Consider the following 15,557-nt stretch of genomic DNA (forward strand, 5'->3'; position numbering starts at 1 on the left):
GTCCCCTAATCCATGGAATTAAGTCATAACTCCTTAGTTTAGCCTCCAGCCCTCCACATTTAGATTTCCTACCTGTTTTAGGTGAATATTCTATTTTTCCCTTATCCAAAATTGATGTTGTTCAACAGAGACACTCTAGTTACTGCCCTCCAGTCTCTGGCCTGGGAGTCAAATGTTAGTTCTCTTTTCCTCCCATTCCTGCCTCTTAAACTATTTCCAGCTCAATTGCTAGCACCATCACAAAATCTTACCCAGCCAAAAATTATAGTTCTTTTCTTGATGTTCTGTAATATGCCATGTAATGTTTAAACTATTCCTATAAAAATTTGGCGACACTACAGAAATTGGCCATTTATGAAGCAAAGTTTATGAAGGATAATTTGTTCAACAGATACCTGTTGCAAGTCTAATGTGGCAGATGTAGTAATCTAGGCAGGTGGTACTAGAATCTATATATAAAAGATATGATAAGACATCGGGGTCAGAGAGTCAAGTCAGCCGGTTGTCTAGTTGCCTTTCTGCCGGGAGTGCAGTCCCAAGAACAGCAAATCCTCACTGCTATTTACTCCACTCAGGACAATTAGGAAAATGTTTACAAATGATACTTCAACTGTAAAAAAAATTATTTTTTAAAATTCTGAATTCTGCACAAAGATAAACTGATAAAGAGCTGAGATTTAACAGCTCAGGCAAATCTGTAAAGCAGAGAGCTGAGCACAAATCGCAGAAATTTCCAACTATGCAGGGAAAGGCAGGCACCCATGTGCTGACGCAGATAAGACAGCAGAAGGGCAGTAGCAGATCAGCAAAAGACCATCATCATTTGCACTGGATCAGTGGTTCTCAAAGTGTGGTCCTTAGATCAGTATTCTTGCATACTTGTCAGAAATGCAAATTCTTGAGCCCTACCCCAGATCTACTGAACCAGGAACTCCAGTGCTGTCTGAAACAGCCTGATCCCAGGAGGCAGCCAATCTAAGTGGTGAATAAAATGTTGTGATTTGGAATCAACACATTACGATAGTGTACAATGTGCTTATGGGAAGAAAGTCAAGAGATTGAGCAAGAATCTAGCACTAAGAACAGTATGTCTGGCCTTGCATGCCAAGTTTACAAAAAATGATGTATTTCCAATAGAGAAAAGATTGTACTGCAAACCCTAGAATAGCCTTGAAAGGAATCTCTGTTCTCTGGTTTCTCTTAAGTGCAAAAAGTGTGAAGAGCTTCCATGGGGCTACTCAATCCTGATGACTTCGTGGTTCAGGCAACTTCTCTCACGTTCACAGACCCAGAGAGGCTTCAACATGCCGGGGATCAAAGTCAGCAGAAAGCTGGGATTGAAAACTGGTCTCTCATCGGTCCAGTTTTCGCTTCACCTCTCTTAGTTGGCTGCTAATTTGGTTTTCAGCCATCTAGACACAAGTGCATGACTTGCAAGGGGTCATGAGTAGTTCAAGCGCTATGAAACTGTATCTTCCATTTTAAATTGGTTAATTGACATTCTGGATTCTAAATCAGCCTCCTGTGACTGTGAGTTGTGTGACTCAATACTCTAGAGCCCAATTATCACTGGATGAACTGACAAAATTGAGTTTCTGAACTTGTAAAGCTGAGGATCAGTGTGTAGGTCACCGCTTCTCCTGGGGCTGGCAGAATGTGAAGGCCTCCCCTAGAGGGGCGTGTTCAAATAGCCAGTTGTTGTTATTTAATCAGCATTTCTATCTTACCCACAGATTAGGGGGTGCTGACCTAGGGGTCTGCCCTCCTTCCTGCTTTGGTTGAGAATCCCAGCAGTAGTGAAACTCTGATGCTGATGGGAAGAGTCAGTGGGTAAAATGGTTGTGAACTACTGTCTTTGGCCATGTGTGCCTCGCTGTCCTCAGAGTGGACAACTTTAACACAGCCCGCCTTCTCCTCTACTGTAGCATCCAGAATGTCTTGAATGCTGGCCTAAGGCTAGATTTTTGCAAGTGCCAAATAATTGGCACCAAGTTCTGAAACTAGGGTTTTTTTGGTTTGTTTTTTTAAAGATTTATTTATTTATTTATTTATTTATACAAGCACTGGGTACAGTCAGAAGTGTGGGAGGGTGAGAGAATTCACCAGAGCCAGAGTGGGGAGCAGAGCAGGCTGACTGACAAAATACACCACTGAGGGGAGCAGCAGGTGGCAGGAGAGGTCTGCGCTCCATGTGGGATCCTCGCCCAGCAGCCGGGGATCAAACCGGTGCTGCAGATGCTGCATGCAGCTTTGCAACCCAGTGCTCAACCGCTGCGCCACTGGGGAGGCCCTTTTTTTTTTTTTTTTTTAAAGATTTATTTATTCATTTATACAAGAACCGGGTACAGGCCAGATGCGCAGTAGGGTGAGAGAATTCACCAGAGACAGAGCAGGGAACAGAACAGGCAGACTGACAAAATACACTGCTGAGGGGAACAGTGGGCGTGACAAGAGAGGTCTGTCATGCCATGTGGGACCCTCGCCCGCCGGCTGGGATCGAACCAGCGCTGCAGAGACTGTGGACAGCTTCATAGCGCGGCGCTCAACCGCCTGCACCACCAGGGGAGGGCCTGAAACTAGGTTCTTAAGAAATAAGACTAAAAGCAGATGAAGAAACAAAATAGGACTTACATTTTAATATAATGACTACTGTTAATAGGTTAGAAGGTGTGGCTCTGTGTGATAGCCTCAACAGGCTTGCTAATTTCCTGTCCTAAGGAAAAGTGTGAGTAAGCAGACCAGACACTCACCTAAGTTGCTGCTTCCTACTGGCTGTGTGGAAAGGTAAGGGAAGGACAAATCCTCCACATTCAGTCTCTCAAGCTTTGATAGATTTGTTCCACCACCTGAGAAATATGGACCAAAGCCAGTCATTCATTAATTAGGTTATTCATTCAACTTATATGAGAAAGAGTAAGAGGTGAATTAACAGATTGGGAATTTTTTTTAAAAAATTTATTTATTTACTTATGTACAGAACTGTGGTGTAGGCCAGAGGTGCAGGATGGTGGGGGCCGGGGGAGTGCCTAGAGGATTTACCAGAGTTGGGAGCAGAAGAGGCAGATCTGAAATACACTGCTGAGGGGAGCAGCAGGGGAGACAGGAAGACAGGAGAGGTCTGCTGCGCCATATGTGGGTTAGCCCCTGGCTGGGGATCAAACTCATGCCGCAGCAGTGATAACATGATAGTGCTGAGACTTAACCCCTACGCCACCAGGGAGGTCACAGATTAGGACCATGGTTAATTAATGCTCACTCTGTAAAAGAAGTGGGAATAAAGCATTCCACTTCTGCCCCAACCTCACATGTAAACATTTCTGAAAGAACGCTAATGAGAGGGAGATTAATTTGGCAATGGGAACAAGATGCATTTTTTGGGAATGGGGAAGAAAGCCGGATGGCAGTTGGAGTCTATTTGAAATAATCAAGACACCAGAATGCAGGGATGTGGCTGCAGAATGCAGTGAGCCATAGTTAGGGTGTTACTTCCATCCGTACAAACAGAAGGAGCACAGCAGGTGACAGTCCCAGAGGACTTGAGAGTAAGGTTCAACTCTGCTATTTAATGGCTATTCAATTTTGCCTCAATTCCCTTACCTGTGAGTAATTCTAATAGGGTCACTAAACAACACTCCAAAAAAGCAAAAATAAATATCAATACACAATTTGTCTCTCCATGCAATCATCACCCCTCATCTTGTTGCATTGTGTGGATGGCAGATCAGGTCCTTGCACTGGCTAGAAGCGCTAGAATAATAATATCAGTGTTAATAGCTACTGTTGACTTGCTATTGATTATAATGGGAATGTTTTTAGAGCTTCACTCGTAGTTACTTGTTGAGAGTTTCAGAAAATATTCTGTATTAGATTAAGGAAAGTCCCTTGTGCCACTGGTTTGCTAAATTACAAAAATCATATATGGATTTTTTTCAAATATCTTTCTGCATTTACTGAGATGATCATATGGTTTTTCTCTGCTGTCACTGAGGTGAACTGCATTGCAAGACTTCAAGTATTGACCCATCTTTGTTCTGGGAATAAACCCTGCGTTGGCATGGTTATTTAACACGAGAGAGGTAGCCTCGTTAGGAGACCTGGGTTCCAGTTATCTTTCAGTCTCATGCTTTTAAAAATCACCTATATTGGGCCTCCCCTGGTGGTGCAGCAGTTGAGCTCTGAGCTGCGAAGCTGCCCGCAGCCTCTGCAGCGCCAGCTCGATCCCCAGCCACCGGCGAGGGTCCCACATGGCACGCAGACCTCTCCTGCTGCCCGCTGCTCCTCTCAAGCAGTGTACTTCATCGGTCGGCCTGTTCTTTTCCCTGCTCTGGCTCTGGTGAATTCTCTCACCCCGCCACGCTTCTGACTGTACCCAGCGCTTGTATAAATAAATCAATCTTAAAAATCACCTATATTTGATTTTTCAGCCCCAAATGCTAGATTTCAGATCCATCTATATCCAACTAAGTTGATACCTACTCTTGGATGTCCAACAGGAATCTCAAACTCATCATGACAGAATGAATTCAACTTGCTCCTCTCCCTATCTCCGTTAATGCAAATTCTATCTTTCCAGTTGTTACGGTCAAAAATCTTAGGATTCACTTTTAATTCTCTCACACTCCAATCTGATCTGCCAGCAAGTTGTCTCTACTTTCAAAATATATCTAGAATCTGGGACCTCCCTGGTGGCACAAGGATTAAGTCTCAGTGCTATCAAGCTATGGGAAGTCATTGCGGCACAAGTTCGATCCCTGACCAGGGAGCTGACCCACATGGCGCAGCAGACCTTTCCAGTCTCCCACCCGCTGCTCCCCTCAGCAGTGTATTTCAGTAGATCTGCCTGTTCTGTTCCCCACTCTCTCTGGTGAATCCTCTCCTCACCCCTCTGACCTCTGGTCTGTACCCTAGTTCCTGTGTGCATGAATAAATAAAATCTTTTAAAAAATCACATATCAGGGCCTCCCCGGTGGCGCAGCGGTTGAGCGCTGGGTTGCAAAGCTGCCTGCAGCCTCTGCAGCACCGGTTCGACCCCCGGCTGCTCCCCAGCCACCAGAGGAGGGTCCCGCATGGCGCGCAGACCTCTCCTGCCGCCCGCTGCTCCCCTCAGCAGTGTACTTCGGTCCTTCTGCCTGCTCTGCTCCCCGCTCTGGCTCTGGTGAATTCTCCCACCCTCCCGCGCTTCTGACTGTACCCAGTGCTTGTATAAATAAATAAATAAATAAATAAATCTTTAAAAAAAAAATCACATATCAAAGACTTATTTAAAAAACTTAGGATTGATTCATTACACTATTCTTTATACTTTCACATATGCTTGCAAATGTCTTTAATAAAAGACTTTCAAAAAGCTTTCAAGAGAAGGTAGAATAAAATTTTGAAGCCTAAGCTTAGATATGCCTGAGTCTTTAAATAGAGTATGTTCCATGTGGAGCCTTTTCCCCATTTGATTTTGGTTGAACTTTAAAAGTCTAGCTTAGTTAGTAATTATCATTTAAAATACAATCACTGGCATCAGAAGAATGTTAAAAGGGAATGCTAATTTTAAAAATGAATGCCTATTTTATGAAAGCTTGCAAGTTAAAAAGGACAGTGAAGAGGAAATGTGCAGCCTAAAATTTAGTACAGACAGGCATAAGATAAATTACTTTAGATTTGAAAACAAACAAAGCAGAACTTAGCAGGGATAGCACTTTAGATGTGAGGAAAGAAATTCAAGGTAACACATTAGTTCTGCTAGAGGAAGGTCTTCCATTGACCTATTCCATCTGCCTACTTTCAAGTTCAGTCGCTCAGTTTTCAGAGGCACTATTTTAAAAGGCCAGTCTAATGGGGAGTTCACAAAGAGCCATCTCATTATTTAATTTCATCATGAATTGTCTCTCCATGCATTACATTACTGGTGAAAGAGATAGCAGGGCATTCTATATACTCATTTTAAGAGAGAAAACTGGGGTTGTCTCTGTTGATTTGCCCCTCTATTTTCTCAGTCAACCCAGTCAGCTGATTTTCAGTGGGGAGGTCATTTCTGAGAAAAGCTTAAAAGGTTTAAAAGAAGCTTGTATCAATCTACAAATGTAAAACTCAAGAACAGGATGAATAAAGATAACTGCTAATTTTCTGTACACTCTCCAAATATGTGGGACTTTCAAAATCTTCTAATGAAAAGGACATGCATTTGCTCACATTCCATGAAAAAAGGAAAAATCAAGATAGAATCTTGACCTTGTCTTGAACTCTTGGACAATTTGAACCTTCTCTTAGTTCAACAATCCAGTTACTAGGGGGACAATTCAGTGCCTGGTCTGTCCATCAACTCCTCTTCCTTATTTAGGATATTGCTTCTGAATCTATATCGTCAACCAGCATGCAGAAGCTGACTTTGTGGAAGACTCTGAGGGGGAAAAAAAGAGATGTGGACTTTTTAAAGAAGCTTACACCTTGGAGGAGGAGAGAGCTGTGTATATACAACCAAGTACCAAATGGAGGCCCAAACAATTGCAGCAAGACAGCACAAAAGAAGGGCCTCCCTGGTGGTGCAGGGGCTAAGTCTCAGCGCTATCAAGCTATCTCTGGCCACTGAGGTATGAGTGCCATCCCTGGGCAGGGAGCTGACCCACAAGGCGCAGCAGACCTCTCCTGTCTCACCCACTGCTCCCCTCAGCAGTGTATTTCAGTAGATCTGCCTGTTCTGCTCCTACTCTGTCTCTGGTGAATCTTCTCACTGCCCTACCCCCTCCGGCCTACACCCCAGTTCTTGTATGCATAAACAAACAAAATAAATCTTAAAAAAAAAGATAGCACAAAAGGCAGGCCTAATGTGTGGGGACTAGGGAAATCTTGGAAAGGGTATCTAGATTGAGGCTTTGAAGAGTAGGAAGCAGAAAGCCGTATTATAGGTGAAGGGAATGAATGTGGCCTGGGAAGTAAGAACATACATGGGAAATTCCAGGATAAAGAACATTTGTTTAGAGAGGGTGTAGCGGGGAATGAAGCTGAAAAGGCAGGCTGACTTCAGATGTCTTTAGACAGGCAAGAAATAGTCTTTGGCAGATTCTGAAGATTGTGTTTAGAAAGACTTATCTGATGCGGGGGCCTCCCTGTGGCACAAGGGGTTAGGACTCAACCTATGAGGCTGTCCACAGCCACTGCAGCACAAGTTCAATCCCTGGCCAGGGAGCTACCCACATGGTGCAGCAGACCTCTCCTGTCTTGCCCACCTGCTGCTCCCCTCAGCAATGTATTTCACTCAGTCTGCCCTTCTGTTCCCCACTCTGTCTCTGGTGGATCCTCTCACCCCCCACACCTCTGGCCTGTACCCCAGTTCTTGTGTGTATAAATTTTTTTAAAAAGACTGATCTGATGAGTATGTTGTTGAAGGTAAGAGGCATGAAGGTTGTAATTTTAATTGTCCAAAGGAATATACTTTAATTTTGAATTCAGTGATTCATAGGGGTTAGAAAGGAGAAGTAAGAAGAAGTTCCAAGAAGAAAGGATACCTTCTTGGAACTCATTTAGTGAGACAAGTGGGAGGGAGCAAGCTGTTGAAAGTGACCACTGAAGAATGATGATGCAGTCAATTCAATGAAAGATACAATCTATTTGTAAGGCAGGAAGTCCCTTGGTGTGGGACCTATGTTTTGAGGTGCTCTGGAGGGCGGTGGGATCCATTCAGGCAGTAATGTTCACTACATGAATGGTGAGAAATTCAGGGCTGGGTCTTGACACTCTGCACAGAACAGCGGACTTCAGATGCATACACATGTAAGTGTATTGATTTCAAAGGAAAAGATGAAAATTTTTAGGGGGAGTAACTTTATTATCCTCATGCAAATTGAAAATTTGAAAAAAAAAAAAAAACGTATTTTAACAAACTCAAAATTAGTGCCCAGATTTATTTAAAAATTTCCTACAAGCTTTTAAGGAACTTGAGTTCCAGAGATCAATTTTTAATTCACCAGGATTCCCAGATTTTTAAAAAATATGTATTTATTTATGCATACAAGAACTGGGGTGTAAGCCAGAGGGGGTAGGGTGGTGAGAGGATTCACCAGAGACAGAGTGGGGAGCAGAGGAGGCTGATAGACTGAAATATACTGCCTTGGGGAACAGCAGATGAGACAGGAGAGGTCTGCTACGCCATGTGGGTAGCTCCCTGGCCACAGGGATTGAACTCGTGCTGCAATGGCTGTAGATATCTTGATAGCGCTGTCTTTAACCCTTGCGCCACCAGGGAGGCCCCAGGAGTCCCAGTTTTTAAATGTCATTGGCTAACGGTGCTTTTTCCTCTCATAGTTGTAATGTGCTATTCAGTGGCAGGCTTCATCCCCAAGCCCATGGATTTACTCTTGGGCCAGGATGGCCTAGCCACCTGGCCATAAATCTGAGCTTGCTTCACCACCTGTGAAATAGGGCTACAATCAACTCTAATTGCTTCATAGGAATTTGAAGATCAAATGATATACTGTAAGTTAAAGTGCTGTACAAACTAAAAAATATTAGCCTAAGAGTATTGCCTGGTGGAAAAGAAATGAAAAGTGTTTCTTCACTGATGTCAAATCTCCATTATCAGGAAGGAAGACACTTCAGGCAGGTGCCCTCTGTGCTTCCCATGCTGTCTGTTAGAGCGTGTACTGTAACAGCGCATCAAAAAAATGGAATCTCAAAACCTTGGTCTGAGGCTTTTTGTTTTATTCTGCACCTTAGCACCTGAGGGCATTGGATCAGGAGGAATGCCTGGTGGAACTGAAATTCCTCCTAACACTTTAGTTCTTCTTTCTCAGGTCACTGTCTTCAGGTTTGCCCTGGATGCCCTTGGGCACTGCTTAGTCTTGCTGGTTGCACAAAGTGCCAAAGTTCTGCGACAAGCACAAATGATCACAAAGCCAAAGTCTAGCAAAGGGGAAAGACAATGAAGGATTAAAAGTCAGAGAAAAGTGAATGCTTCCATGATCTGATCCAAGAACTCCAAAATCCTAGGGGGGAACTGTAGGGCTAAATTCCACTGCCTCATAAAGAGGACCCTCTGTCAGTTGTTTTTTATCTGCCCTGCAGGAATCTATATTTTCCAATTTTTTTTTTTAAGCTGACACTGGGGTTTTACTTCCATTTCTACATTTCCCGTTAGATCTATAGGGACAGAATGCCACTCCCAAAGCTGTAGAGCACACCCTGCCCACCTCATGCCAAAGCTCACTCACTTGAGTCTCCACAGGGCTCTCCTGCCTGCAGAGAGGGGTTGGGTCCCCTCATCTGTGTTCTTGAGTTCTCACCCCTCTTATCATAGCCTGTTTCTAAAACTTATTTCATGTAAGAAAACAGGTCAGAGATCAGTCTGCAAACTCCAAATCAGTCCTAAAGCATACCATAGGATAGCGAATCATCTGAAGTTAGAATTAGAAGACTTCTTTCAAGTCCCAGTTCCACCATCAAACATGTTTGTGTCATAAACTTTTAGTTTTTTTCCTCTGACAACTCTCTCAAAGGCCCGCAGATTCAATGAGACCTTGTACTTACAAGCATGTTACAAATTGTTACAGTACAAATTTATTTAAACACTGTATGTGCTGTAACAGATTACTGTGTAAAAGATAGAGAACATGTCCTTCTGGCTGAATAGGGGTAGTTATGAAAAATACCTTAGCTATTGACTGGTTCAATCTCCCACTGACAGTAACAAAGTCTAGTTCACGTTTCTCCTAGTGCCAAAGACTGACTGAAATCACTCCATTCCATGGGCTGACATGTCTAATAACGTTTCTGAGAACACTGGGTAACAATTTAAAAAACTAGTTCTCTGGGGCCCTTTCCTATCTCCAGGCCTTCACGTGTGCTGTTCCATTGAATCTTCTCACCCTCTTTTCACTGAGCTACTTCCTCACCATCCTGCAAATCTCACTGCAAATACCATTTTTCCCTCAGGGAAACCTTCCTCGATGGTTCAGACAGGGTTTCACTCCCAAAGAAATGTCTAACTCTCCTTTATACTTTATGCCATTTAATCCAATTGTGATTGTTACCATGTAAGCCTCTCTTTCTATGGGATCTGTGCTCTGAGAGGGCAGGGTCCATGCCTGGATCCTCCCACATCCCGAGTGCCTTGGATAACAACAGTAAAATGTGCTGAATGCGTGAATGAGGTCAGAGGTTTGCATTTCTTCAATCTTAAAAGCTCTTGAGGCAATGAAAAGAAAATATATAAAGGAAACTAATTTAGTGCTGGCAAAAAAGGTTCTGGATGGAGGAATGCTTCCTTTGGCAGTTTTCCCTAATAAAAAGAATTTATAGGCTTAATTAAAATCATCAAGATATTTTCCAGAGGTACAGGAATGGTCATGGATCAAGCTTGCTCTAATTATTCACTTGATTCAAGTGGAGCTGCTCTTCTGGGAAGAACAGTTAAAGTCAACAAGGAAATCAGCACAACTTCGTTTGTAAGCAGACAATTGTCCATTCTTTCCTTGTCAGGGCCCAGGAGAGAATTTTTAGGCAGGAACCTATTTTAGGCAAACCATAAAGATGATGAAGTTTCTTTATATCAATCCCACTTTTTCCTCAATTGCTTCTGGTTATTTTTCTAATGGCCTCCCTACCCCAGAGGATAAGTTTAAATCAGCATACATCTCAGAGAGGTATCATTTTTACCTCATTCTAACTTTAAGGAAAAAGGTTTTGTTCCCTCATGAGTTCAGACAGCAACTGCCCAAATCTGTGTGCAGTTATGTGTCAGAATGTGTGTGGGATATACATCTTCCCCTGCCCTCTAGAATCGCATTTGCTTATCCTCCTAGGCCATGTGTTGGTGGATTTAGGCTGCCAGGGCCAGGATTTTATAAAATGCATCTCCAAACTGAAGGCGCCTCTTCAGGTTAGATCCCACATCTTTATAATCTGTAATAATAGCAAATATCAGTACATGAAAACCAATGAAGGAGAGACACATGGGTGGTATCTGGTATCTATGAAGTGCTGCCTGAATCAGGTCTTCTGGGTGAAGAAACAGCAGGACCAGAGCATTTCATCATCAGACAAATGGCCAAAGTTAGAATTTCCTCTATCATGACTTCATTTGGGCTAAGTTTCACTGGGATGGTTCATAAAAGGGTGAACTAGAGGATTTTGGCTTCCTTTCTTTTATTACCCTTGAATTACTCATTTGTCTTTATGGGTTGTGGCAACTCCTGCAGGAGGTAGGTTTCAGTTCTTCCCTGTAAATGAAGAGGCAACCCATGAGGTTGTTAAACAAATTCTATTCAGTAGCTGGAAAAGTTAATTTCCTGTAGAGTGACAGGAATTACATAGAAGCAAGCAATTTTATTTTCCTCAAATGTAGCAATAATTTTAATCTGTACATACATAAAACAAACAGTGCAATTATAAAACCTTGAAGGTGACATGCATACTTTAAGGTGCAGTTGGGATGGGGAGGATGTTAGCATCTCCAATTTTCCTTACCTTTTTTTTTTTCTAGTTCCTTATGCAAAAGTACTGAGTCAGGAAACTTCATTTGGAATGCTGAAGTTAAAAGTGGACTTCCTGAAGTCTGCACGACTAAATATCACAAACAAAACAGAAATGACCTCCTAGAGCAGTTTGGTAGGGACCAGAGTAATATGGCTGAGCTTTCAAGCTGGGAATGAATGAAATCAGGGATGCAGTTTCTGAGAAACTTAAAGAGATAATGTTTGTAACTGAGTGTCCTATTTCTGTTTCATAGTTGCTACCCACACGAGCCCTTCCACCAATCTTTTTATTCGGTGTAGTTTCTGAATAGATGCTGTTCAATGGAGTTATCTGTAACTAGGGGTGGTGAGATGCAGAAAGGAGGAACTGGGAAAATGGCTTCTTCCTTGATGTCTGAGTCCATGCTCCTCTTCCGTTGTTAGTTCTTATGGCCTTTTCTCTGCCGTGGAAGCAGAGGTAGCTGGTGCACAACGTCAGGTGTTGTCATCAACACAGGCCCAGGGGCACAGGTAAAGGCGAATGATGGGGCTCTACCTTTGCTTCTTCCACAGTACCCTTCGCAAGCTTTCCTGGCCTTGCAGTTGAACTTCTAGAACTAGAAAGTCAGTTCACTGGGTCCTTGACTCAGAGGCCAGGATGAAACAGGATGTGGCCGAGTGACAAGACACAAAGGTAAAATATAGTACCAATTCGCCTCAGAGCAGAATAGAGAAATTTATGTTTGCACTGATGAAAATTCAAATTCCCAAAGTCAATTTAAAAAAATTGAAGACTTCTTTGAGTGCTAGTTTTTTTCGGTACAAGTAGCCTGTGCACTTCTGGTGATAATTCCTTGCACTGCTCTCAAGTTAGATGATCCCAGGGACATTCTAGGGCGGTGTGCTCTAGCTCATCAGAATAGCTCTTTCTGGCAGTGGCATTTTTATTTGAACCCCAAAGTAAATCCATAACATGATGTCACAGTTATTAAAATAATGAAATATTATTAGCCAAATGTAACTGCAATTCAATCAATGTTATATTTCACACACATATTTAGAAAAATGAAGAGTATGATAATAAAATCTTAAAATTAACAGATGGAAATCAACTTCTACAAGAAATCAAATATATTTACAGTGAGATTTAAAGGGAAAAATAAGCTACTAGGATCATAAATTTAATTTTATTTTAAATAACTTTAGCTACCTCAGCTGTTAATACAATAAAAGCAGAAAGAACAGGCTGCCTTTTTTCCCCCCAGATTTAATCAGAAAAGGTATCTACAATAATTGACATAACTCGCTTCTTGTCCTTCACCAACCTCATCAAAATTATTGCATTTTCCCCCAAACTGTATTTTTTGGATTCCTCTATGATTATACTCATTTTGTCCTCGTTCCTGGAGGCATCGTGGTTTAAATCCATCTTTAAAAAAAGGAGAAGGGGTATATATGTGGAGGCAAAATATTGTCTTGAAGCCAACAGATACAGAGTTGCTAGAAGAAGCTGATTGTACACACAAGCTGCCTGGGTCAGGAAGCGAAGGGCTGCTGATTTAGAGACCCGTGATGGCCGGTGATGGACAGGCAGGGGGAGAGCCCCACCAGACCGTCTTCCTCGGCAGGGTCGGACTGAGCCAGTGGAGGCGGAGCATCATCTTCCCCCTTGGAACTTGTTTTGGTTCTCCTCCAAAAGCCTTCATCCAGATAAGAAGCCAATGACTGATTACAAAAATAAGAATAATTAAATTTGGCTCAAGAAATAGATTGTCCAACTGTTCTGCCTTGTTATTTTTTTCGATATCCAAGGCCTTTACAAAGAAACAAAAACATCTCTCAATCTCCCAACAAAAGTGAACTCTTTTTTTTTTTGCTCCAAATGCTACGACCTGAAGAATGGCTGCAGATTGAGATATCAAAAATCTCAGAAAAATATATAATATATTTGTATATCTCTGTATGTCTATTATTTAAATTTCACATTCCTTTAAAAGTGGTTATTCAGTCAGTAGCTGCTGAAGGAGGCTCTTCTGCTGGGCCTGGGGGGTCTGTGGTCCTGCCGTGGGTTTTTGAGTTCCCAGTGGACCAGGCTGGTTCAGGTAAGGGTCCCCGCCTACCAGATTCACTGTACACTGGACGTCAGCAAACACCTGAACCTGTTGCACCTGCTGGAACACAAATAAAAGATGTGTTTAGACAGAAGGGTCTGCCCCCCCGGCTTATGAGTGGGTACTACTTGAAGTGGAAACTCACTAGAGCATTCCTCTAGTCTGTAGTCACCACAGAGAAGAACTCTTCTGTCTTCTTGTCCTACAAAAAGAAAATCGCTGCACTCATTTTGCTCAGGGTTCTGGAAAGTTCACACTTTAAAATTAATATCAAAATTGGAATGGTCAAGCCTCCTACAGGGTTGCCATCAGTACTGAATGTGATCATCACTGCTAATATTGCCAAGATTGGGAAAAGCCCAGTTTCAGATTCTGGGTATCCAGTGGTGGGTTTAAAATATATGTATATATTATTTGAAAAAACTGGTTTAACAGCACTCTATGGATGACTTGAGTAGAATAAATAGATCTTTAAGATGTTAGGAAATTAAGGGCTTTAACCCAGTATTAGCAAAATAAAACCACCACAACTGAATAATATGACATCAGCATTACTAAAGCTAATGTCCAGATTTGCATGGTAGCTAAATATACTATTACATAGCTCCTTTATACATTGCCTTTAGAATTACAGCAAAATATTAGTAGAACAATTTTATATTTAACTTCTTTTTCCTGATAGACAATCCATTTAAACAAATGAGCTAAAAATAATGGTAAACAACTAGCTGAGAACAGTGTGAATTTTCCCTTTAACTACTTCCAGTAATAATACATGTTTTCCTTCAAAATGCCTAAAGTTGCATAGTTCTAGCATTTTCTATTGGGAAAACAAAGCCGGAAGTTAGTCTTTACCAGTCAGCCTTATTCAAAGCCATTTGTAGACCTGATTAAGGCCAGTATCACATTCTTGAATGTTCCAAGTCAAGAAAAGAGATGTCTTCTATGACATCCAAGTGCATTTGCTTCTGGCAAACTTTTGCCTCATTTTAATAAGTCCATGAAGTACTGCAGATTAGTCATACATTTTTTTGATCATTCATTACTAATTTATGTTAATTATACTCAACTTCTGGGACAACTTTTCTATCCTAATTCACTAAAAGTTGTCTTCCATCAATCTTCATTGACCACCCAATTGCCGCATCAGTCTAGTCCATCCATGCCTCCACGCTACTCTCTAAGCCAAAGTGGACACCACTTGAGTTGAGCTATTTTAATCTGATGAATTAAACCTCTAGTGAAATCAGTGTCATTTCTTTCCTATCCTCTTCTTTCTCTAGTTTCCAAATTGTGTTCCTTGTCCCTGTATGCTCCCATCTGTCTTCTTTTGGATTCTTTCTCTAAAATACACCTCCTTTCTGTCTGAGTCTATTCTCTGCCTCTGTTCTTCTCTGCACCTGTGCTGCCTAATGTCTCATTCCTACTGTTTGCATCCAGTGCTCCACTCTGGCCTTCCTTTCACCCCACATTAACAAGCCCCCTCTAGCCCTTTTCCTGCTTCTCAATTCTCTGTGTTCTCCCCTTCTCTCCTTGGTCTTGCCACCTCCCCATTCCAGCTCTTAAATATAGCCAGTCCTCCCCAGGTCCTCCTCAACTTATTCTTTTCCTTCTCTTTTTACATATATTTGTTTCCATATTTCTGTCAGACTCACTTTCCAGTTTCCATTGGGCAAATAAAAAACACTGGGGTAATCAGAGATGTCATGATGGGCTCAACAGGAAGATTTTGCTACTGAAAACTTCAGTGTTTTTCGGTGCTGATTTAAAAAAAATTAACATGTAAAATTTAATGTTTATATATTTCAAAATATGAAACAGTGGGGCAGAATATAAGGTGTTTCTGTTCCTAAACACTTAAAAACATTCTCAGTAAATGCATAAAACAAATAAGAGAAAATTTTGCTCTTCAAAAATGCTTTAAAAAATAGATGTGTTCTGAAATTTAAAAAAATTGAAGCAATTAAATCAAACTGTAAAAAGTACACATTTTAGTCATTTTGAACTG

At 41.8% G+C, this 15,557-nt stretch overlaps 1 protein-coding gene across 4 annotated transcripts in view; it reads right to left on the bottom strand.

Moving 5' to 3' along the window:
* Positions 1–8,586: 8,586 nt before the first annotated feature.
* The window catches only part of NCOA1 (nuclear receptor coactivator 1), a 221,075-nt gene continuing 214,104 nt past the window's right edge, over positions 8,587–15,557 (bottom strand). The window contains exons 22-23 of one of the 4 annotated variants that reach the window (XM_054701301.1): positions 13,695–13,751; positions 13,567–13,606 (exon numbers count right to left, since the gene is read on the bottom strand). In XM_054701301.1, the coding sequence (XP_054557276.1) occupies positions 13,707–13,751 (45 nt within the window). In that variant the 3' untranslated portion in view covers positions 13,567–13,606; positions 13,695–13,706. Of the gene's footprint in view, positions 13,610–13,694; positions 13,752–15,557 lie in introns of all 4 variants that reach the window. The other 3 variants (XM_054701300.1, XM_054701299.1, XM_054701298.1) reach the window with 3 other exon arrangements.

Source organism: Talpa occidentalis, unplaced genomic scaffold (genome assembly GCF_014898055.3).
Source record: "Talpa occidentalis isolate TD23 unplaced genomic scaffold, MPIMG_talOcc4v2.1 talOcc4.5, whole genome shotgun sequence".
Classification (NCBI taxonomy): Eukaryota; Metazoa; Chordata; class Mammalia; order Eulipotyphla; family Talpidae; genus Talpa; species Talpa occidentalis.